Genomic DNA, 23691 nt, shown 5'->3' with positions numbered 1-23691 from the left:
CGCAGAGTTGAGTTCTTATAAGGTCGTGTTCTCTTTTTTCTCTTGGTCTGGACCAAAAAAGAAAAGTATAGGCTACATTTTCCTGGTTCGCTCAGGGTTCATTGTTAACACCGACCCTAAACACATAAGGCGTAAGGATAAGGTCCCAACCTGATTGGACAGCTTTTATGATTCATTTGGAAGTGGACCAAGACACTACGTTTCAAGCAGTCTAGAGGTCCGATTGTTTGGTGTGCACCAAGGTTCGGATGGCAGCGTTCAACCTTGTTCAAATGAACCGCACTAACAGAGCAATATCAAACCTGTGAACACCCTTAAGAACATAATCCAGCGCTGGCTCCATGGTATTAGGCTACGTAATAAAAATGTTGTGAACTGCTAAGACAAGCAAAAACTGAATTTCCAGACCGCCAAATGTTTGGACCGTTCCATGTCTAGTGTTGTCATGCTGCCATGGAGACCGTAACCATGAACAGTGTTATGTTTACGCAGTTTAAACTCCCAAATTTGGAAGGCACAAATAACATCTCCATAGTGGCCTATTCCTCAGTCTATGAGAGTGTGTGAATGCGTGTGTATGAGGGTGTGTGTTCTGTGAGTGCGGATTGTGAATGTGGATGTGTCACAAAAGGCATGCAAGACATTCTTTGTGCGTGAACATATCCTGGGTGTGCTGTAGGCCTACAAACAAAAAACAAGGTGTTCTAATGGTGTAGCCTAAGTTCCCGAGAGTTCATTTTTGAACAGCACAGTTGGAATGGATGGGGGAGGAAAACTAATGCAGACAATAGCTGCATAATATGCTTTTTAGCATAGTCATCCCAGTGAATCCACCGCACAATAACCTCTTCATGGGGCTATGTGGGTTGAAATTGTATTGTGTGGGTGATGACAGCTTTGTTGAGTTAAAGGAAAGGGGAAAAAAGTAGGTTATGACACAATTTGAACGGGATGATGCTGATGTTTAATAACCTGTTCCGGATGTCCTTTTAATGTTCTCTTTTACTCATGCTCAAGTTGCAGAGGGAGAATTATGTGTTTAATGGTTCTTCCTAACACTAACTGCTTATTGACACAGCATCACTGGGACACAACGATGAAGAACTGCAGCCTACTTACATTTCTGACAAGATTGACAAAAAGTGAATTGATATCAATTCCAGATATGTTTTGTCAGAAAAAGAAGTTACTATCACAACTTTGGTTAAGAACCAATATGTTTGACTGTCAAATCCTTTTTTTGAATGACCAGCCAAACACCTGTTTCATTTATGACCCAAAATTGAAACGTTATCAAAAGTGACATTGAGAATGCAACAGCCTTTTTAAAGTAACCACATATGTGGGTTCTATGTTTGTCATTGCTATCTGCATCTTTATCTTGTTATGTGCAGATACAATCTTCAGAGTATTGATTGACTGATTTCTTTGACTACAACTCAGCCCGGTTGCCTTGTGTCTTTATTTTCTTTCTTTTTCATCTCTTTCTTGGTCTGTCAGACTGCCTGTCTCTCTGTTGCTCTTTCTCTCTCTTTCTATCAGCCAGGTGCTCTTGTTATCTGATATCTTATCCATGGCTCATCAAGGTCACTGAATACAGTGACCATCTAAGATGTTGTGTTCAGAAGGACGTTTCGCTCTGCATGTGTTTATTATACAAGTGTGATCCAATGTAATTTGTCCAAGGTTACACCTGCACTATATTGTATTTGTTTAGGGTTGTCATTGCTTAATTATAAAGGACTACTTGTATGGTTAGGAGGATAAATGAGACAAGCACATTTATAATTCATGCAGGCATAGCTGTGTGCGAATGTAGGCCTACTGCATGGGGCCAGGATGTCGTAATTAACAAATAGTTCCATCTAGTGTTCTTTTAGTGAAATTGCATAAACCAATCTATGTCAAAACAGACGAATAGGCCCTGATATTTCAGATATTTTCAATATAGCTTCTACTATTATAGGATAGGCTACTTACTTAGAGATAGGCCTACAGGTATCTTTCCTAAATATTAATTAATTCAGAAGGCCTATTAATAAAATTAATATACCGAAACTCTGTTATTATTTCAATTATTTCACGTAGGCTATAGCCTAATTATTTGGACTCCATTCCTCTTTTTGAAGGGATGAGACAATATAAAAAAAAGTAATTAATGAGATTGCAAGGTTTCCTCTGATAAATTGTTTAACAACATCAATATTTGTTTTCAAAATAATGTTAATTTTTAATTTTCTTTCTTTTATGCTTTGCCATAATGGCTTCCTCTTTCGCTTGTACTCAAATTGTTCCCAAGTTATGGCCGGGGCTGGAGGTCAAGGCCTATCTACACAGTAATTGACCGAGAAAAAAATACAAAATAAAGAGAACAAACAGAGCTAGTTATAGTAGGGACTCGACGAGGATTACAATGTTTGACTGCGTCAGCACTTGGAGTAGAATAAGTGGGTAGCAGGCAAGACACAGCCTCCTTTCGCAATTCTATACCAAATTCCAGCATCACATTGCTGACACACCTTCCTACCTGGGCTAACAAGCTGCGCTTAAACTTATCTAAAGAGACCGACTTGAGCGCAAACTCGTTGAGCGCCGCTCAGCTGAGCAATTAGCCTATTCACTTGGTCAAGATGGCGGAAGGGTTTACAGTGAAGGACACAAATGTAAGTAGGTCATATTTGTTTAAACGTATTCCATGTTATTGAAAGAGCTGATACATTTGTTAAAGGTTTCCATTACAACTGTCTAAAAAACAGGTGCCTTGGAACTCATGGGCTCAAAACAAAAGTCACCGATGAGACAAAGCTACTTTGACACTCATTTTCAGTGGAATGTGGTCCAACTTAGTACAACTAGCCTACCTCCCGTCATTATTCCGTTAGGCTATGGCTCAGGACATCATGTGGATATGTAGCTAGAATAGCTTGCAAAGGTGTTACAGATGATGCAGCTTTGCGTTTATCCATCTGAAAAACATAAAAGATGCTTCGACTCAGTGTATTGTCCCAGCTGTAAAAAGTGCTTTCCACCCAATGCAACAAATATTTTAGTTTCCAATAGGCTTATAACTATCTAAACATCAATAAGTTGGCCAACTAATGTTGTATTCTTACTTTCTTTCATTTCCTAAAGAATAATGTATCTGATGAACATTCTCACAGAAGTAAAGTGGATAAATGCAGACCTATCTCTCCTGATAAACATTTTCTGGTAAGAATATGATGAGAAAATCCTGGCAAGATATCTACTCTGTATTTAGACAATACACAATAGATTATAAGGAATACATTTTAAAAAGTGTGTGTGTGTGATATGTCTGTGCCTAGTCGGTTCCTTTCAGAGGTTGTGTCAGAGGTGGAATGAGGCCAGGGAAGAAAATCATTGTAATGGGAATTGTGAATCCTCACCCTAACAAGTAGGTCTAACTCATTGTCAGATACGAACAGTAGGCTATTGTCATGATATGAATATACCTCGTTTTACTAGCGCTATTGATTCCCAAGCAGTCCAGATAGAAAGCAGTTATGGCAGGCTTTTGAGATTAAATCCCTGTCCAGTTACTACTGTATACTATTAATATATAAATATATGCGACAGAGAGAATATAGGTTGTGCCTTGTTTACAGCTTGCACACCCAATAATAAGCTACTTACCTTGTGTGGGTCTTCAGGTTTGTCATCAGTTTAACATGTGGCTGTGGCACAGCAGAGGACATGCCCGCTAACGTTGCACTGGAGCTCTGCGCCAGGTTCAAGGACCACCAGTTTCTGCGCCAGGCTCGCGTCTCAGGCACCTGGGGAGACACTGAGAGGCTCATCCCCTACTTCCCTTTCATTGGGGATCAGCCGTTCAGGGTATAAACACTTCTTTGTGTCCTTTGTTACATCACTGTTTCCGAATCCTGTAATAAACAGGAGAGGAGTAAACAAGTTAGAACAAAAATCTTTGACAACATTAAAGTTGTTGCTTGTAAAAAAAATTTTTACACAGAAGTAGTTGCGGAAACCTAAACTGCCAGATTAACTGTTTTCAGAGGATTTCTTAGAAGTCAAAGACAGAATGACTTTAAACTTTATCTTCTCTAACCTCAGATCGAGATCCATTGTGAACAGCTGCGATTCCGTATATTCGTGGATGGACACCAGCTCTTTGACTTTTACCACAGAGTGCCAAAACTCCCTGAAATTGACACATTATGGATCAAGGGGAGTGTTAGAATTACCAAACTGGGTTGAATCAAAAAAAGAAAATCAGCATTGAATGGACCTCACTAGAGTGAAGATCATGCAAGCAATGTTTTCCTATGCATCTTGAGACAAAACTAAAAGTATAAAACTTCAACAACAAATAGCCCTTCAAACAGCATTGAATCATGCAGCTAATTATGTGTGATTTTGTTTATTCAGAATGGCCTTGAGTTCACAAGGCTTGGACAGAAAGTACATACTAAAAATGTCCAAACCAGATCATCCATTTTTAAATACTGGCAGGGCCGGTCCTTCCTACAGGCGACATAGGCAGCCGCCTAGGGCGGCATGAAGAGGGGGGCAGCATTTTCCCAAGTGCATCCATTAATTGTGTGCTAACCCAAATGTTGATACATGTCGCCTAGGGCGCCAGATGTGCTAGGACCGGTACTGAGTACTGGTGCTATTGTGTCTGTGTTATGCCTTAATGCAATTACTGGTCAAATGAGACTTAAATCAATTTATGTATTTTCATGAATAAGTAAGCAACTGTGATAACATGTTGATGACTAACAATGGACAGTCAGAAAATAGTGTTAGGCAAACAGTTAAATATAGTGTGACTTTGATATGATATATCACTGGGTGTGTTTCCTCAATGTTTATTTATTAGATAAATAAGTGACTGTCATGGGGCTTGTCCCATCAATCTGTTTGTCTTATTTTAATTGTATTAAATAGTTATGTGTAATTCAGTCGTCTTCACTGTTTAATCGCTACTTCTTAACTCATGATAATGAGTAGGATTTTGAGCTGTATCCGTTACGTTAAGAATGCAGGTAAGTAGTTTTTTTTTAAGCATTTGGCAATAATTCTTGTGGAACATATTGCAGCAACCCGAATTAAATTGATTACATGAGACACTGACCTGCAATAGGTGAAGTTGATTTGATTAATGATGATTCAAAAGAGTTGGAAATCCCTCCTTGTAGTATGATCTTTAGACCACTCTGGTACTCTTTAGGTCCTTAATTGCAATTTCTGAACGATAAAGACTTGCCTTGTCTCATGCCTCGCAAGCAGTGGGCGAGTCCTGCCTGCCACACCAAAGCTCTTGTTGCATGCTGGGTAATATTTGACGAGAGAAAGCAAAGTAGGATCATCATAACCGGCTGACTCAACAATAGTTTTGTCTTTAATGCAAACCGTTTCCCAACGTAATGTTTCTCTGGCTATGATCTACATTCTATAGCAAGTGTCTACTTCATGTGAGCCATGAAAATGAAGCGTCAAGATAATAAGGTATGATTAATTGTGTGTTTGTGTGCAGTAACAAACCCGGATACACAGCCTGAAAGCTAGCTGCTAGCTAACGTTACTGGGCTGCAAACTTGGTAATGTAGCTAGCACTAGCATTGGATAGCTAAGAAAGTGTATAATCCTTTCTAAGAAACATAACGACATAATTTGTTGTAGGCTTAATTAATGAAATTGACATTTGTAACCATAGACTGACGACCTCTCTAGCTGAAGCCAACTGTGTGTTGAGCGGGCAATGATGACCTGTGTTGTGTTTTTGCTAGCAGTAGCAGTAATAATAGCTGTAGCTAGTAGGTTTCAGATAGCCTAGCTAGACTAGCTGTCCTCGTCCAATCCTGGCTGGGCTGGTGTTGGATCTGTAAGGTGTTTTCCGTGGCCTAGCTGGAAAACAAGCTAGCCAGTTCAGGCTAGCTTGCGAGCTAGCTAGTTCTAACGGTGCTGTAGTACCCGGTTTCATTTATGGTGAGCATAATAATAGTGAGATAATATTTTAATAATATATGATTATTTAGGTTGCTAAATCTACATTTTAAATGCATAGTTAGATAAAGGTAATAACTGCGAATGCACACCACAGAATGCTAGGTAGGAGCTTCCCCTAGCTAGCAAAAGCCAGCTATTTAGCTCTAGCTTGCTACTGTCTGAACTGAAACTGTCAAACATTACAACAACCTGACAGGAGACCGTGACCATTGGCCTTAATTTGAAGTCTTGACTAATTATAGCTAAGCTAGCTAACATACCAAGTGGTGGCACCAAAGCTGATGGATAAGTGTTTCATTTCGTTCTTCTTTTTTTCTAGCACCTGATAAGGATTTGAATGTGTGACAGGTAAACATATGGTGCTTAATCGCAGTATCAGCAACCTTTTATACGTTGATTTGTTTTTCTTCTCCAAAACGTAGCCTAGCTGGTAATGTTGCACTTACTAAATATAATCAAGCTCCATAGTCCATAGTATTTAGGATCAGAAGTGGAACATTGGAATTTGCATGAAAAGCCACAGAGAAGGTCCACTATAATATTCCTCTATGGGTTAAATTCAATCACCCCATATTAACGGATGCATGTGATTTTATTCAGAAAACCTTAAACCTTATTTTCTCTGCTTTAAACCAGTTAGAGTGGATCACTTTCTGTTAGGTCTTGCTAAGTTTTCTACTTCCCTCTTAGGACTTGATTACTGTTCATTTGAAAACAATATGTCCACTTTAAGTCCAGAGTGCCTTAGTAATTTAATTTGAGTTAAGCCCTTAGCAACACAACAGACAAGCGTAATAGGTAAGTCCCAAGAGTGCCATCAAGAGACCTCTGCTCTTCCAAAACCTCACAGATTGCAATGGATTAGTCATTGGTATATCTTTTTGTATCAGTATCTTTATTGTATTCCAAGAATTGACCTGTAAAATTGTGTATTTTTATTTTTTATTGCATTTCCAAATTCTGTAAGGGAATTAAAGATATTTTTGCTTGTAGCTGTTCTCCATCATATGAACACTAACACAAGTGTATTCTCCCTCTCTTCACAGCGGGACTTGTAACCTCAAGGACGTGTGTGATTGCTTCAGGACCATGGAGCCAGATGTGATACGTATGTACTCATCTTCTCCACCCCCTATGGAGGACGGCGCCGAAGAAGAGGACGATGAGTTTGGTGACTTTGGTGGGTTTTCCGGTGTCCCCAACAGTGTCAGCTTCACAGAGTTTGACACCCCAGCTACCTTCAACCAGAACCAAGCCTTGACCGCCACCTCGCCGCCCGAGCTCCTCAACAACGGAGGTGTGGTTGCTATATCTAACCTTAGCTGTGGTTCTGTAAGTCGGGGTCCTGCAGAAGACCTCTCAAAGACCAATGGGGTTGTGCCGGGAGGGGATGGCAGTCCTTCTGACCGAACTGTCAACACTGAGGACCTGAAAAGGCTTGCTGACCACTCGCAACCCAACCATCACTCGAATTCTCTGGACCTTGACAGGAATACCCTAACTGACAACAAACCTTTGGATTGCAATGGCGGTGTCGTGGAAGTCCTAACAAATGGCTTTGCCTCTTTCGAAGTGCAGGAAATCCCCTTGTCCTCACAGCATGCTGTCCACCCTCACCCGAAGGGAACATCCACAGAGAGTCCAGACGAGTGCCCTCCTAGCCCGGAAGAAGACGATTTTGCCGATTTCGCTGCTTTTTCGAACGCAGACATTCAAGGACACCTCAGCCAGTCGACCAACCTGAGTGAAAACACGGATTGCACAGAGGGGGGTGATTGTCTAGCAGAAGGGGCCGACCGACGGAATTCAAACACGGGGCAGGAGAGTGGCTCAGAGGACATCGTCAGAGACTGCCACGAAACCAACGCAGACACTCCGGGGCCTGATTCCATTTCTCATCCTGCCGTGGCCCTTGACCGACTGAGCAATGGGGACGGGGTCTTTCACACGGACGGCTACACTGAAGATAGGGACATAGCCTTTGCACCAGAGCCCTCAAGCTCAGAGGCACTTTGCACTAGGGAACCTGTTGCCCAGAATGGCATGGGTTCCGAAGGGTCAGACGAGGCACTTATCGAGGAGAACGGAGTTTCGCCAGACACCGGCGGAGACAGGGAAGGAGAGCAAGCGGATGAGAAAAGTTCCGGAAACGAGACGGAGACCGAAACGGAGACGGAGACGTCGTTCGGACGTCCGCTGTCGACCGAAGCCCTAGAGGAGTACGGGGACATGAGCACTACAGGTTCGGTACCGTCACCACCCCTGCAGGAGGAGATGGCCACCCCCGTCGGTCACAGTCAACTGGCCGAGGACGACGAAGACTTTGGAGAATTCGGGGACGTGGGCTCGTTCGGCGGACAGGGTTTTGCCGATTTCGAACAGCCCGAGACGCAAGAAGACTGTGTTTCGACCGGCTCGAACGCTGTACCCGCGCAGGAACTGGGGGACGATGAGGACTTTGGCGATTTCGATAGCCCCCACAACCCTCCCGTCGACAAGGACACGGAGGACAGGGAGGAGTTCACCGATTTCCCCGGCAGCGACAGTTTTGCCGATTTTAGCTCGGCCGCTGTCGCCGGGGACACTGACGCAGACGCTGGCTGGAATGCCTTTCACGAGCCAGAACAAGGTCAAGGGGAGGGAGACTCCTGGGCTGCGTTTGGGGGGGAGCAGAGCGCCGCGCCGTCGGAGAAGAGCGAAGACGAGTGGCAAGAGAGCGGAGCTGTGACATCTTTTCCATCCATCAGGGATGACGCCAGTAGAAGGGAGAGTCTGTCGGTGAGTTTTTTGGCTTGCGTAGCTGGAATGCTTTTGAGCAACGCTGGGAGGACCGTCTTCCTTTTCACTGAAGCTGAGGTTTCATGTAGCTTTAATCAACCATCCTTGCTCCTGGGTGTTCGAAAGGAATTTCTGACACACTTGATGACGTTTATAACCGAAGTAGAGTGCCAACACCTGCCCTCCTTCTCCCCCCCTTCCCTCCCTTAGGAATGTGAACTGGCAGGGTATTCCACACCCTCAAGTAGATTAAACAATTTCTCTTTATCATTGAAATGCATGTTTGGTCACTTAACTAAAAGTAGTGCCAATTTCTGCCCGTTGCGTAAGCCTCCATCCTCACTAATCATTGTGGAGATATGATCATATTGGGGCTATGGGAGAGGACAAACGTGTCAAGTCTCAGAAAGGACCAAATGCTGTGTGCCTGTTCCATTATTAGGCGTCGTTGTCCTGCCGACTGGAGAAGCTCTTTCAGGCCACCTTCCCAGAGACACCTGTCCCTCAGGTGGGGGAGGAGGTGCTGTCCCTGAAGACCCGTCTGGAGCCTCCTGAGAGGTTAGAGCAGGAGGAGGATGGGAAGGGCAGCGCCACAGATAACAGGTGAGCGAGATCTTTTCCCGCGATCCACGTCGCGGGTAGCCCTGTTAACATTTGATATCACCTCTGTCCAAATCACAGCGTTGTGCGATTTCCGGGTCGTGTCGGAAGTTGTTTGTGACTTTGTGACAAAGGGGTATGAGGTAGTTGTAGTTGGGGTCGTCACGTTGGCGGTATTGACTAGTCCTCCATCGCTTTGGAATCCTGACGAATCCGATTTCCGCCCCGCGTCTGCAGGGGATTGTGGGACGTGTGGAGGCAGCTGCAGGACATCCACAATTCCTTCGGTCTGAGGCACCAGTGGGGGGGCTCCCACAGCAACAAAACCCTGCTCTGCTCTCTGGGCATCGACACCAGGAACATTGTGAGTTGTGCTGGCAGTCATCAGATTCACTCTCTCCGCCCTTCCTGTGACCTTGTTTAATTTTATGAATGTCTCAGCATTGGCGTGCAGCCCAAAACTATTCTGAAAGGACATCTTAATATCAGTCATCAGTGTAAGTAGTAACTTATCAGTTAAACGAGAAGAGCATTGTTTTAATCTCCCGTTGTCCAAATAAATCCTTGCAACTGTGGGCTTTTTTTAAGGTTTTGTCGATTTAAAACACCAACTCTGTTGGGCTACATCAAAGAGTCGCTAAGGTTATGGTTAGTGGCAGGTTATTGATGATTATTAGTAATGTGTACTGTACCTTTTTCTTTTTTGTTTCCTCCACAGTTGTTCACAGGTCAGAAGAAGCAGCCAGTGATCGTCCCCATGTATGCTGCCAGCTTGGTGAGTTGAACCCAGTGTCTAGACTCTCCCTGCTCGGAATTGAAAGACAAAAACAAGGGGTCAATTAATCAGTTATTGATCTCAAAACGTTAACTTCAGTCACTGACAATGGCCGGGTTTCCCAGATTCGGTAAGAAGCTCCTAACGCTAAGAGCTTCTTAAAAACGCTCTAAGAGCGTTGTTCTTAGAACGAATCTGGGAAACCCGGCCAATAACGGTATGTTGAGCCTGACTATGAACTGTTTGTTTCTCCCACTTTTGCAGTAGGACACATATTCACTAACCAAAGTTATATAATGCTCAATTACATATATATCTCGCGGAAGGAACCATCATTTAATTAAATGACTTTTCTTCAGCCGGCCTCATACCTAGTGTGTTAACACCAGTAGTGCATGGCATAATTTGTGTCTGCTAACATTTTGGCATGAATAAAATAAATGACAATCTTTTGTTCTTTTTTTTTTTTTTTGGTCCTCCCCACTCCCTAACCCCTTTTTAATACCCTGATTTTTAAACCCCGTCTTTCTCTATAAACCATAGGGCATGCTGGAACCCACCAAAGAACCTGTGAAACCCATTTCGGCCGCTGAGATGATTGCATCCATAGCACAAGCGCCTCCAGTGGCCCCTGAGATAAGCACCTGTCCCCCGGATACAGCGCAGGTAGCCCAAACGATCGAAGGTCCCGCTGTTGAGAAGGATATTTGAGTTCACCTGCCAAACTCATGCATGTTAGAATTGTTGATCCATGATGACATATAAATGACGGCTAAGTGAAGGAAGTTGGCATGTGTAAATACTGTATATTTAACATACTGTACAGTATGTTCTTTTCACAGAGTAACCCGTTTACGATAGTTTTGACAGCACATTCTATGTGAGGCTTAGCTTCATCTTAAAGTGGATTTATAGTGGAAATCAGATTTGCACAATACCCTGCACATATACAAGTCGATGATTAGCTGTGTTCCATAACCAAGCGCTCGCCACCTTCCTCTCGGCCAACACCCATTCCCCTCTTGTCAGCAGGAAACACTCCCGCCCGTCCAGTTTGACTGGAGCAGCAGTGGCCTTACTAACCCTCTGGATGGTAGGTCCCTCCCCTCGAACCACCTCCACAGCCCCATGCCTTGAAGGGTTTCCCCCCGGGCTCCTGACAGGAGTCCGACCAGTCTATTCTCTTCACCACTCCTTTATTTTCTTTCTGTGCTGGCTTTTTCTTTATCTTCATAGCACAGTCATTTGCCAGTCTCCATTTTGTTGTCACTCCTTATGCTCATTAGTTCCTGTAACTCAAGGTAAAGATGATGAATGTCAAGTGGAGTGCTTGATGAAATTGTTATAAAGAGTCTAATCAAAGAGACCGATTAAAAAATGAGACGTGCTTGTGATTAAAACCAAGGGTGACTTTTGATGGAGTATTGCCTACGTTTTAATTAGTAATATACGGTGAGCATTAGTCCTTTGAGTTGATTGATGTTAGTATCCATCTATGAATTTGACATCTCCACTGTTCATCCAACCATTTCCTTATGACTGCATTGACAGCAGCTGTTTCCCCAAACCATATCTCACTCCCTCTACCTTTCTCTCACTTGAACTTGTCAAATATTGAAAACCTCTTAATGACATACTATGCAATACAAATCACCATTCGTTATTTTTACCATCCGCGGCGAGTCACCAATCCCCCCCCAATAAATCTTCCAGAACTCACTTTTGTAATTAACAAGGCTCCATTTCACGCCATTAACACCTCCTTAAACTCCCTCTTCGACAAGCAGCATGTCTTCATGTGCGTGTCTCTTCTCTGACTCTTCTCCGTTTGTTAACCCTCTCCCGCCTCGGCCCGCCATGTTGAATGTCAAGCGAGCGGAGGCTCCTCTCTGCTCAACCTCGATTTCTTTGGGCCCGTGGAGGACTCTGGCTCTAGCGGCTCCACCTCCATCCCAGGTCAGCAGCACAGGATTTCTCTTCCCTGGCAGCCGGGGTCAAATACATGGATGACATAACGTGTTAATACCTGAAAGTATTTGAGGTGCGTGAGGGTCTGTCACACGCGTGCAGATTTTTCTGGACAGTGCCGATTGGGTAAACCGAGCACCGAAAATATTTCAAAGTATTTGCAAGTTGTATTTGAGCTGGGTCAGAAGTCCTTTCCTTTTCTCTGCTGTTTTCTCTTGTTAATGATTAATGTTTTTTCAAAGGACTGACTCTTCTTTTGCCTGCTTTTTTTTTTTTTTACAAAATCGAGCCGATTCTGTTTTTATCGGTTGGTCTAACAGATGGAATAAGAAAATGCATGGATGACGGGGTGGCATGATCATGAGGCTTTCAGTAGCCAACTCATTTAATCCTGAGCAAGGAATTTAAACAAAGTTTCTTTCAACAAGTTATTTTATCTGCTCAAATGTTTTTTTAATTACATTTACTGCGTTTGTGTGTTTGCTTGAAAAGGAGTTGACCCGGAGCTGTATGAGTTGACCACAGCCAAAATGGACCCCAGTGGCTCTGGAAGCCGAGTGGCAGATGCCTTTGCCCGCCTTATGTCCACCATGGATAAAACCAGCACCTCAACAAAGTGGGTGTCCGTTAGAATAGCGAAACGTTACGGTAGACAAAGAGAGAAATGAACATCACCAATCAGTGGTCTGAAATGTACAATGGAATTGATTTGATTGGTTGTCTAATACCTCACATTTGCTGTCCAAGTTATCTCAGACTTTGCATATGGGATATGCAGTGGTAGCTTAGGTGTGGGGTTTTTTTTTTATTGGAAAAGGGGTCAGGCATAGTTTTTGTATGGCCAAAACAAATGCCCTATCTTTATGCTGAGATGTTGAAACACTAGATGGAGCCTTTTTTCCAAATCCACAATCTTGCACCCCCTAACTTTAACTACTATTACATTTACATTGAGCTGGAGGGCCAAAGTCCAGCCTACACTATCTCAGCCTGTAAGCCCAGATAACTTATCTATTTAACATGGCCATAACATCATCGCTTGCATCAAAAAGAAATGGTTTAGAAGCACAGGTCAACAATCGTGTTTTCTTTTCTCAACAGAAAACCCCGGAAAGAGGAGAACTTGAGTGAGGAGGCGGCGAAGGTGATTGCGTGTCTGCCTGACCTGTCCTTCATGCAGGCCAAAGTCCTGATGTTCCCCACCACGCTTAGACCCCTGGGCTGCTCAGAACCCATGTCGGACTGACCCCCCTCCCCCCTCAAAACTCCCTCAAAAGCCCTCCTCCTCCTCCATCACCACCTTGTCGCTTCCTGTCGTTTGCTCTTTGACTTTACGGTGGCCATCATCGTTTACCCGTCGTTCCTTTTTCTCAACTTTTTTTTATTTCAGTTGATTTTTAATCATAATTTTTTGTATCACATTGTCCATCAATATGGGAAATGGCTTTGTCAGACCTGGAACAGGCCAAGCCTGTGAGCAAGCTGCATTAATAGTAGGAGTGAAAATATTATTTACAGAGATGTTTGTTTGTTAATTTATAGATCAAGGTCCTAGAAAAGGTGTATCATTTATAATAGCAGAATCAATGTGTATATCTGTATATATGTATAATGTGTAATCAGGGACTATTAGAGATTTTTCGTTATTCTTTTGTGCTGGGAGTGTATACATGTTTGTCTTTGTGTGGAAAATGAAACACTGGTTTAAGTTCTTCAAGCAAAGGTCAAATAAATTAAAATGGAATATATACAACTTGTATACTTATACAAATATAAATATATATATATAAATACATAGATATGTATACTTATACAAATATAAATATATATATATATATAAATACATAGATATATAATGACTTGAAACCACACTGCCTGCAAAATCCAGCTGAATGTTTTCCCCATTGTGTTAATAGCCTTAGTTTTTCTTTTGTCATTTTACATAGGGCCTAGATTTTTAACCCATATTTCTTAACCTAACACTAAAATGCGCGTTTGTCCCAGTACACCTGTTGGTTACTTGAGATTCAATTGTAGCCTCCCATTACCAGTCAGTCGACAACTATGAAATTGGTAGTTGGCTGTATTTTGTGTTAGTATTTTTTATATAATCAATTTTTGTTTCCCTTTTTCCTTCAAATTCTTTTTTGGGGGGGTGAAAAGAGGGATGTTTATGGTTTTAACCACTGACAAAAAACACTGAACGAATTCTGACATCAGTAGCTGATTGGAGGTAGATGTACATCATAAGGGAATTATGGGACCAATTTCTGCTTCCATGTGTTCAGTTACAGTTATGAAGTGCTTTTTGTGGTTTCGCTGTCATTGTCTATTCCCTTTTCTTTATTTCTCTTGCTATTTGTTATGTTGTACCACTCAACCTGTTCCCAGGAGGATTTTGCACATTGTAAAGATGAAATGGATGTAATCATAGTTCACTGTGGCTTTAGACTGTGTACAGTAAAACTATGGACTGTAAAATGTATGGGAAAATTCCTATGGAAAAAATGAATCACGTGATGAGCCTGTAAAAAGGTTAACATGCATGCCCGGGTTCTTTTCAGACTTTAAGTGTGTAAATTTACTTTTAGTGTACACAAGAAATTAAAATAATTTAAGAGAAATACGGCATTGTTGTCATTGCGTTAGACTATTTATAGCAGCTATGCATTTCTTGTTATCTCCCATCTTACATCTTTAAAGGGGTCATATAATGATTTTATAGGGTATTTCACACTGTTCCTTAAGATCTCCTAATAGGGTATGTAACACTGTTCCTTAAGATCTCCTAATAGGGTATGTAACACTGTTCCTTAAGATCTCCTAATAGGGTATGTAACACTGTTCCTTAAGATCTCCTAATAGGGTATGTAACACTGTTCCTTAAGATCTCCTAATAGGGTATGTAACACTGTTCCTTAAGATCTCCTAATAGGGTATGTAACACTGTTCCTTAAGATCTCCTAATAGGGTATGTAACATTGGTTGGGCTGAAAATGGCCTGGGTGCTGGGCCTGGATGCCCTAAAGCAACCCTTTGAAATAGCCCTGAAATGAAACTAGGTTTTCTCCCTGTTATGGCATGCTCATGAATATTTAGATGAGCTGCGCACTGATTGGTTAGTTTACATCAACTTGTGTGTTTTTTGGAAACTGCCCATTTTACAGCGGCAGTTTCAAATTGTGAGATTTGCATTGGAAAGAGGTGTCAATGGACTTTGAGGTTCACTGTATGTCCATTTTACCCACCAAACAGTCGTTATTCAACTATGACAAGGTAAACTCGGTTTTGCATTCAATGACACTTTTCAAAGTGTCTGGGACACTTTCACAAAAACATCTACATAACACACAGATGGAGTTGGCAACAATTCCCTCTGGGAACTCAACATGGGGAAATTCAGTGGTGTGGTAAAGTTAGACCATACACCCCTAAACCATACTCAAAATAATATTATCACTGAGCTATGAAATACATGTTTTGGTAACATAGTACAGTGTGAACTTCAGATATTGGCTAAATCAAAGGATCGGGAGAGTGGTTCCATTTGCACCTCCACAGGAGTAATACTACAGCACACATTCCTTCTTTTCAATTTATTGTAGAAAATAAAACTACAAAAGTGTAATTGCATCAAGGTAGTATGCACATTGTACATAATTTTTTTTGACAAATGAATATATGTTGCATAGAACAAGGCACAGATTCAAAGTCAGCGGTAAAGCCCAAGAATTCCTGATTTCTCTCCCACATAAGAAAATGTTCCACAGCATGTCATTACACACACTATACGCTTGTCTATATTTCTAGCTGAATACGTTCCATGTTCTGTACAACCCAAAAATGTTAGTGTCATGTTAGAATAAATATATGTACACTGTAAATGCAAGGTAATAAATAACTTCATAATACTTCAAATAAAATTTATGAACCATTTGTAATTTCTTGGCGGCAATTCTGAACTGTAAAAAATGAGACTAGTGTAGAAATCCTATTTTGATCAAATTCTAATGAATTAAAAACATAAGGCATAGACTGACAACAACCGTGTCAAAAGTTCAGTTAAATAACTGAACTTTTAAAATAATCGATGGATAAAATGTAGACGACAGCATTCAGTGTTAAAGTAACACTTCAACAATCAAGATAAGAGAATTCAGTCTGACATTTTGCATCGTATCAACTAATAAAATCTATTTCTGACTAAATATTCATCAAATATTTTTTTATATAAGTTATGACCAATTTCTTTCGCCTGTTGAATTGACAACATTGAAGTATTTAAGCCATATTGCAAAATGTATTAACCAATTCAAATATTAAGCGGCCTTACGCACATGCTTGCAGTGCATTAAGTGCGTTAAAACTGTCTTGGTTTAACTGAAGCGCTACAAGGTTATAATGCATACTGCATATGCAAAAACACCCTCCTTAGCCTAGAATTTTGGATGCAACTGCTCGATTAGAAATACTGCATTTCCAAAGTGAGCTGTGTTTGTTTGCATTGTGGAAACAAAAGTCGCTGAGAAACTGAAAGCAGAATGGTGGGACTCTGACACTCCAAGGCACTCAGACAGTAATAAGAAATGCGTTCCATACATTCAAAATCAGTTTTTCCATTCCGGAAAGCAAGCTTGTTGTTTTGCATGCACAGTGTAGTCCAAAAAAAAAAGAAAAGATGATGACATATTTTGTTTTTACAATTTACGGACATGAGTATAAAACTGTACAGGGGGGAGGGACTTTTTTTTGTAACCTTGAAAGGTGACCTTTGTTTTGGTGTATCAAACTGTCACTCAAGACCCCACCAGCACTTCCATGATGTGGTCCAGCTCAGCGAGGTCCATTTTGAACGTCTGGTTTTGGGACAGAGGGGAGGGCGAACTCCCCCCTCCCCCACCAAAGGTAGATATGGTCTTGACAAGGTCATCTGTAGTCACCACGGGGGCCATTTTGGAGTTTGGGGCTGAACCGCCGAGGTTGAAGTCATACATGGAGGTGTCGATGTCCGTGAACAGAATGTCGTCCAGGGCAAAGTCTGTGAGGAAGGCCCCAGAGGAGGACGATGTGTCTGTATTGCTGGGTGGAAGGGGCTCGGCGGCTTTCACAGCGCTGCCTTCCTCCTGCATAAGCGGGTTCGGATCCCGAGGGCTCAGGACTTTCCCCTCATCCTTCATGTTTGTTCCCACGGACAATACCCGGGTAGTCTGTGAGGGAGCAGAGGGAGAGGGGAGGGAGGGGGAGGTAGCGGAGGTTGTCAACGAGGTCGGACACAGTTCCTCGATTTCTTCCAAGGCCGAGGCAAAGCTGTCTTTGGGCGACGGCAGGGGCGGTGGCCTGGGAGAGGAGTGGGGGTGGAGGCCGGGGTGGGGCGAGGGCGGCGGCAAGGCGAAAAACAGAGGCGGGTCGTCCTCGAGGAGCGAGGCCGGGGTCAGGCAGGAGTCGAGCGGCGACAGGCCGGGCAGCGATGAGGAGAGGACGCCGAAGGGCGAGTGCGGGGCTTCGTGGTAGCCTTCGTCCTCCTCCATGGCGGCACTCTGCGTGGCGGGCGCCACAGAGAAGAACAGCGCCCTCAGGCCGCCCTCCTCCTTGAACTCGTTGTGGATGCGGCGGATCATGTTGTTGATCAGGACACGGCGCTTGAGGCCCGGTTCGGCCGCTGTCCGTGGCCCGTACAGCTTCATCAGGGAAATGTTGAGGACGGTCTGCCGCTGGAGGGTGTAGGACGCCCTAGATTGTCCACCACCCCCCGCTGCCAGAACATTCCTGCCGTCCTCCAACTCATCCTCTTCCAGTTTGCGCTTCACACCGTTACCCAACATATATCTGTGGGCCAGAAAGGAGCATCGTCAGTCAAATATATAGTTTGATACAATTATCATTTACTCGTAACAATGGAAAATATATATATCTACAGTACATACACTACAGTGCTGTACATTTTGCCTCATTTGGAAAGTTTGTGTTTTGACCCTTTTGTGACTTTTTGGATCAAAGTTATGATTGGGATCTGGAAGGGAATATGCCATCCCAGGATAATGTGAATAAAAAATAAAGGCCTCATGTTATGAAATTAACAGTGAAGTCAACTAAATTTGACAAATAGGACCTAACCCCATGTCTGATTTACAGCTGCCTTCCAGACACCAACAAACTATTGAAATTGATATTGTCACTGATACTGACACTTCATTATCAAAACGTTCCTTTAGATAAGACAGTACGTGGCATATAAGTCAAGTTACATTTCAAGTTGTCATTTACAGGAACCTCAAGAGTTTTCCACAAGTGAGACGCTACCGAGAAAACTGATAGGAAAGAGATCTTGACAGTTCAACACGAAGCTCAAGGAGAAAAGCCCCTTTGTTCACGCGCCCTTTTCGGTAAAAACAGCTTTAGTGGAACTAAAACATCTAACGTTCCTCATAGCGAGGCATACAAGTTTCCTGGAAGTCGGGCCCGTTTCCTTCAACAACACAAGTGACAAAAAGTGAGACTGTCGAGCAGGCACAGCCGCTGACACTGCGTGTGTGTGTTGGGGGGTGGGGGGGGATGATAGGTGGGTTTGAACATCAGCTGACCGGCTCCCGTGTGAGGTGGAGTCAGCTGACTTTGTGGGTGGCAGACTCCGACACAGCCCCCCCCCCCCCCCCCCCCCACACACACACACTTGACTCAATCAGAACACAGGACACATGTCAGCACAGGAAATGTTCGGCTTCCGTCCAAACGATGGACGTCGCCTCAAAGTTGTTGGTCAAATATGGGCATATTCAAAGACACCAGCGCCGCCAGAGGTGGACTGTCTAACGTAAGGTGAAAACATTGCTCAATGGATTATTGTATCTTATTTCCTCCAAAAACCACCATAAAGATTCCATTCATCACATCATACATCTTGCCTCCTGGAGCCTTTTAACATCCCCAATCAACACTTAACACATTTTGTCTGTGATTTATCACTCTCATTTTGTGTCAAGTGTCCTCAGGCAAAGAAAGGAGGGAAATCCACAGTGAAGATAGTAAAAGATAATACTCCGATGCACAACCCACAAGACCATACACTAGGCCAAGCTAAACTGTCACCTAAGATGGAGCACACCTCTCCTGGAGAGCTTTGTTTCAGCCATGTGTAATTCTATCCCACTGCACAAACTGAGCAGGCTGTTAAGAGTTTGCCTCTTGACTGGTTGGGCAATGTGCTGCCATTGTGAAAGCCAGAGAAAAAGACAAGATTCGGGACTCCTGTTTCCTAAGCCTATTTTTCTTCTGCTGCATACCTACATCTCAGTGTGAACGTGTGTGTGTGTGTGTGTGTGTGTGTGTGTGAGAGAGAGAGAGAGAAAGAGAGACTATTTAAAAGCCTCACTCACACACTGATCTTGGACTCTGAATACTGTGAGCACGGCACACCAAATACCCCTAGGCCACACACACACACACACACAGGAAGTGCAAGCGCTGCCGGGGCAAGATCCACGCTCGCCTGTTACCATGACGAACATGGTCAGCTGGGAATCCAGAGAGCCAGTGAGGGAGGGAGGGAGGGAGGGAAGGAGGGAGGGAAGGAAGGAGGAGGGAGGATGGACAGATGAGAGAATGAGGGGGAGGGGGGAGAGCTGGAGTAGAGAGACAAGAAAGAACAAATTGTTTCTCCATTCCGCCTGGTATAGCTGGTGCCGCAGCTTAGGGATGAAAGTGAAGGTGAGGGCGAGTTCCACACGCGCGTGTGAGAGGAGCGGTAGGCGTCTTGACAAAAATACAAAAAATCGGGACATATCTTCCATGTACCTCCCCGATCCCAAAGCATTATTCATCCACCCCCCCCCCCCCCCAACCCCCTCCACTGCTCCGCTCACTCATTCTTTTCACACGTGGGGCCCTTCGAGGTTGCCATCTGCTGACACTGTCTGAGGATGGGCGATGGGTGGGGAGATAGAAGGATGGATGGAGATAATAGAGTGGACAGGGCTAACAAAGAAAGTGAGGATGGGAACGTGAAAGAGAGAGTGATACAGAGAGAGTGATACAGAGAGAGAGAGAGAGAGAGAGAGAGAGAGAGAGAGAGAGAGAGAGAGAGAGAGAGAGAGAAAGAGAGAGACAGAGACAGAGACAGATACAGATACAGAGAGAGAAGGGAAAAATCTGATTGAGGTTAAGACAGCCATTGGCTGTCCATAGGGCGAAAGGCTGCAGCGGCATCAGAGCTAAGGAGGCCACATACCTTTCTTTTGACCAAAACAATAAGGAATGGTGTCCGATTACAACACCATCACTGCAACATGGCGAGTCCCCTGCCCCATCTCCACGCTCGGCCTCATCCAGCTTACAGCAGTGGCACTCGCACACCTCTTTCAAATGTCCCTGTGTGAAGTCCCTCGAACCCCTGGAACGTGTGCATTCTCACACACCGCCATATCAACAATCAGCCGTTAACGCAGCCCGTCTGGAGTGCTCCATTGGCACGCTTCATCTGTTCTGAACGACGGTGAAGTGTCATTTGATTCTCCTCCAGAAGGAGGTTGGAGCGCCGTATCCCCACCCATCTCTTGCCCTGCAGGCCTTGTCACCAAGAATAGGTGGCCTGTAGATCTCTTTGATCAAAGACGAAGAAATTGTTTATGGCACATTTACGAAGCGACTGTGGCACCCCGCAGAACACAGCCGTGCAGCACAGTCTGAGAATTAGTCATCAACGCTTAATAGTCGTTTTACCACACTACCTGCATGTAGGCTGAGCAAGCATTTTATTTTTGTTTTAAATGTGCCCCAAGGTTCCTGGAAGAGGATAATCCATACCAGTTAAAGAAGACAAGGATCACTGTTAGGCTTTGGTCATGCGAGAAACCACAGTCAGAAGCCAGGCAGACTGGCATTAGGTTTTGTTTGCCCAGGTTGCTACTGCAGGCAAGTGGGTGCTTGTAGACCTGATTTATTGGGACTTGTTTGGGAGATGGTGAGTTAGTTTGATTGATTGCAGAAAGGAGGGGCTTTCAGAGCCAATTTGGCTGAAATGTTTAGGTCAACTTCCTTTCTTGTCTTTAAGAAATGAAAAAAGGAACAAACACTGTTTACTGGAAACTGGGGCAGCCAGCATGAGGTTGAAGGAAGGTGGACTTTAGTCACTAAAAGTGAATGCTTTAATAGGCTTTCCTTCCCCTTAGCTAAGAGTTACTGTATATTGTCATTTGGCCATCTTTGTAATGTTCCATTGACAATGTCAGTAATTAACAATGATTGAGGTTGTTAAAAAGATGCCATATTTCCAAAGATTAAAATTGAATTTTACAAAAGTCTAAGGAAAAGGCACTTTTCAAGTCAATAGTTCCTGTTAGAATGCAGGATCCACAGTTGTTTTGCTGTAAGGCGTGTCAAATAGTTTGAGAATGCATACATAGGCTTATGTAAACCTTTATTTTTGTGGGTTTTTAAGTTCCCTATAACTTTCAGCCTTATACTTTCGCTTCCAGAATCCATGGCTCATAAAAAAGACGACTCATACTGCAATACTGTCAACAAGTCTGTCAATATCTTACAACTATGACATATTGTTAAGTCTTAAATGTGAGGGAAAAAAACATCCCCCAGCCTTACCTTACATAATGCTCACAAAGTAGCAATTGTACTAAGACCCACATGGACGTCAGTTCTCAGTGAACAAAGTTGCACTAGTGATAGGCCCCTCCTATTCCTTGTTTAAATGGCACCAACAAGTTATCATGTCGTTGTTGTAGGCCAACATGAGTCCATTATAAAAACCGAAACTACGGTGTGCGTGGGTGTCACCATTGTCACCCCGTCAGAAAAAAAAATACTTCCAGTGAACAGGAATGACTAAGGCTGTGAGTAGACAAATACAGTAATTCACACAAATACCCGTCTGCACTTGTACATCCATTATTAACTTCTGCCTTAGTATGCATGTCGTAACGGACGGTTTCGAATTTTTGTCGAAGGCAAGCTTAATCATCTCAAAACATGAACTGCTGGTGACCCATCTCGAAACCTGTCAGAGCAGCTGCCCCCGACCTCCAAAGCCAAACGCCACAGATATGGGCTGTGATGGGGGGGCGCCATATCACCGCCACCTGCCACAAAGTACTCAAACGTTCACTCTCTGAACTGGGGGCCATGCTTAACAAAATGTTTCGAAATGAGAAAACTGCGGGCGCACAGATGTGTGAAAATGTTTTAACAGTGTAATAATGTGTAATTGTGGCCAATATCTGTAAAACCTGACAAAAGCTGCGCTTGTGCAGTTACACGAATGCTCAAGACAGCCCAGCGATAAAATGCGACAAAATATTTTTGTTAATTGAGAAACAAAATCCAATGTGTTAACTTCTTCAAATATAGGCGACCTGAACATATATAACATTTCGTTATGGCGAACTATGTTTCATTCGAGTGAACAGTAGCACAAGCAGTGAAATCATTAACTTACCACATGTACTTCCAGCAAGGGATTCAAATCCGGCATTGGGGTCAATGTGACGCCAAGAACATATATATGGAAAGGAAAGATGGACATCGAACTCTTCCTGTCGCTCTACACTTGCATTATCCTCGGTGTTCTCCAGACAGTCGCGGATCTTGACACAATGGCGAGCTACCGGAGGCCGAGGAGATCAGTCACCGACCACCACCGTTCACAGAACAGCAGGCACTGAGTATGACGTAAAGTGAAGTTACGTTCTCAACCGACTGTGCTTACTTCGATAAGATCCGCCTCTTCTTCACTTACAAAAATATTTCCTTAAGCATTAAAATTGCTTGGAATCTTTCGTTGCTTAATCTGAAATCGGTGTAAGATCTTTAGAACGTATATTTCCAAACATATGAAACATGTAATTCAGCACAATCGTTTGTCATCAAGGCTTCCTTACGAGTAGGCTATCCTACCAACAACACCCACTGCAAGTGTGCAACCACAAATATGCAAAGCATCCAAGCAATTTAACTTTGGACATCTTGGTATTAAAAATCAAGCTCTCCTTGTCAGCTTGAAGCCTTATATGCTTTAAGAATAACCATATTGTCATTTACAAGATGCCTGTGTAGCACCTAAATCCAGGCATCAAAATCGATATTTAAACTCATTTACTAAAATCATTACTGAACATGGCTATAGAAGAAGGTCCATTCTTCCTCCTATGGAGACAGACTTGCCTTGTAAACAGCAAAATATCAGGAGACATCCCATGTCTAATATCAGGAGACATCCCATGTCTAATATCATTTCTCTAGTCAGAATCATTCAACATATCGCTGTTTTTTTTTTTTTTTTTTTTTTTTTTTACATTTCTTAGAAACAATGGAAGCTAATACAGAATGAAATGCCATTCAATAGGGCTGGTTACACGTATAAAAAAAAAACAATGTATGGGGACACTTTTCAGTTTGGAAAGAATGACGTGATAATCCTACTCCATTCTCAGGCAGCTGTTCAGTAGTATGGTGGTTACCCCCAAGTTAGGCCGAGCATGACATAATTGCCACCAGATGGCAGGAATAAAAAGCAGTGGATTTTCCAACACCAGCCAGCAGCTGATTCCCCTCACAGAGGTAGGAGATGTGGT

At 43.2% G+C, this 23691-nt stretch overlaps 3 protein-coding genes and 1 long non-coding RNA gene across 5 annotated transcripts; 2 read left to right on the top strand and 2 right to left on the bottom strand.

Moving 5' to 3' along the window:
• The first annotated feature begins 2398 nt into the window (after positions 1-2398).
• LOC124483369 (galectin-related protein B-like) lies at positions 2399-4918 on the top strand. The gene is made up of 5 exons (XM_047043791.1): positions 2399-2663; positions 3133-3210; positions 3327-3415; positions 3672-3855; positions 4093-4918. The coding sequence occupies exons 1-5, from the start codon at positions 2631-2633 to the stop codon at positions 4234-4236; spliced, it is 528 nt and encodes a 175-aa protein (XP_046899747.1). The 5' UTR covers positions 2399-2630; the 3' UTR covers positions 4237-4918.
• LOC124483370 lies at positions 3812-5287 on the bottom strand. Its single transcript, XR_006957823.1, has 3 exons — positions 5117-5287; positions 4088-4180; positions 3812-3902 (listed from the first exon to the last, which is right to left on the bottom strand). It is a non-coding gene; the product is annotated as an uncharacterized LOC124483370 (long non-coding RNA).
• Positions 5288-5321: 34 nt separating this feature from the next.
• Positions 5322-13567, top strand: aftpha (aftiphilin a). Of its 2 annotated transcripts, none has more exons than XM_047043790.1 (9): positions 5322-5490; positions 7038-8769; positions 9212-9372; positions 9607-9733; positions 10088-10144; positions 10688-10810; positions 11177-11237; positions 12605-12728; positions 13214-13567. In XM_047043790.1, the coding sequence occupies exons 2-9, from the start codon at positions 7081-7083 to the stop codon at positions 13356-13358; spliced, it is 2487 nt and encodes an 828-aa protein (XP_046899746.1). In that variant the 5' UTR covers positions 5322-5490; positions 7038-7080; the 3' UTR covers positions 13359-13567. The 2 variants fall into 2 exon arrangements, with proteins under 2 accessions (XP_046899746.1, XP_046899745.1); XM_047043789.1 differs by having other exon boundaries at positions 11174-11237.
• Positions 13568-15919: 2352 nt separating this feature from the next.
• Positions 15920-23016, bottom strand: LOC124483634 (SERTA domain-containing protein 2-like). The gene is made up of 2 exons (XM_047044157.1): positions 22557-23016; positions 15920-17938 (listed from the first exon to the last, which is right to left on the bottom strand). Exon 2 carries the CDS (start codon positions 17932-17934, stop codon positions 16909-16911), a length of 1026 nt encoding a protein of 341 aa, XP_046900113.1. The 5' UTR covers positions 17935-17938; positions 22557-23016; the 3' UTR covers positions 15920-16908.
• Between the last annotated feature and the right edge of the window lie 675 nt (positions 23017-23691).

The sequence above is a fragment of the Hypomesus transpacificus genome, chromosome 21 (assembly GCF_021917145.1).
Source record: "Hypomesus transpacificus isolate Combined female chromosome 21, fHypTra1, whole genome shotgun sequence".
NCBI classification, from domain to species: Eukaryota; Metazoa; Chordata; class Actinopteri; order Osmeriformes; family Osmeridae; genus Hypomesus; species Hypomesus transpacificus.
The sequence above is the reverse complement of the archived record's forward strand: the minus strand, read 5'-3'. Positions and strand labels throughout refer to the sequence as shown.

Excerpts from the sequence above, each read along its gene's own strand:
- LOC124483634 (XM_047044157.1), bottom strand. The coding sequence starts at position 17,934 with ATGTTGGGTAACGGTGTGAAGCGCAAACTGGAAGAGGATGAGTTGGAG.
- aftpha (XM_047043789.1), top strand. The coding sequence starts at position 7,081 with ATGGAGCCAGATGTGATACGTATGTACTCATCTTCTCCACCCCCTATG. Across the intron at positions 9,734-10,087 it reads GCATCGACACCAGGAACATT|TTGTTCACAGGTCAGAAGAA; the intron begins GTGAGTTGTGCT and ends TTTCCTCCACAG. Across the intron at positions 11,238-12,604 it reads CCTTACTAACCCTCTGGATG|GAGTTGACCCGGAGCTGTAT; the intron begins GTAGGTCCCTCC and ends TTGCTTGAAAAG.
- LOC124483369 (XM_047043791.1), top strand. The coding sequence starts at position 2,631 with ATGGCGGAAGGGTTTACAGTGAAGGACACAAAT. Across the intron at positions 3,211-3,326 it reads CTCCTGATAAACATTTTCTG|TCGGTTCCTTTCAGAGGTTG; the intron begins GTAAGAATATGA and ends GTCTGTGCCTAG. Across the intron at positions 3,416-3,671 it reads GTGAATCCTCACCCTAACAA|GTTTGTCATCAGTTTAACAT; the intron begins GTAGGTCTAACT and ends GTGGGTCTTCAG.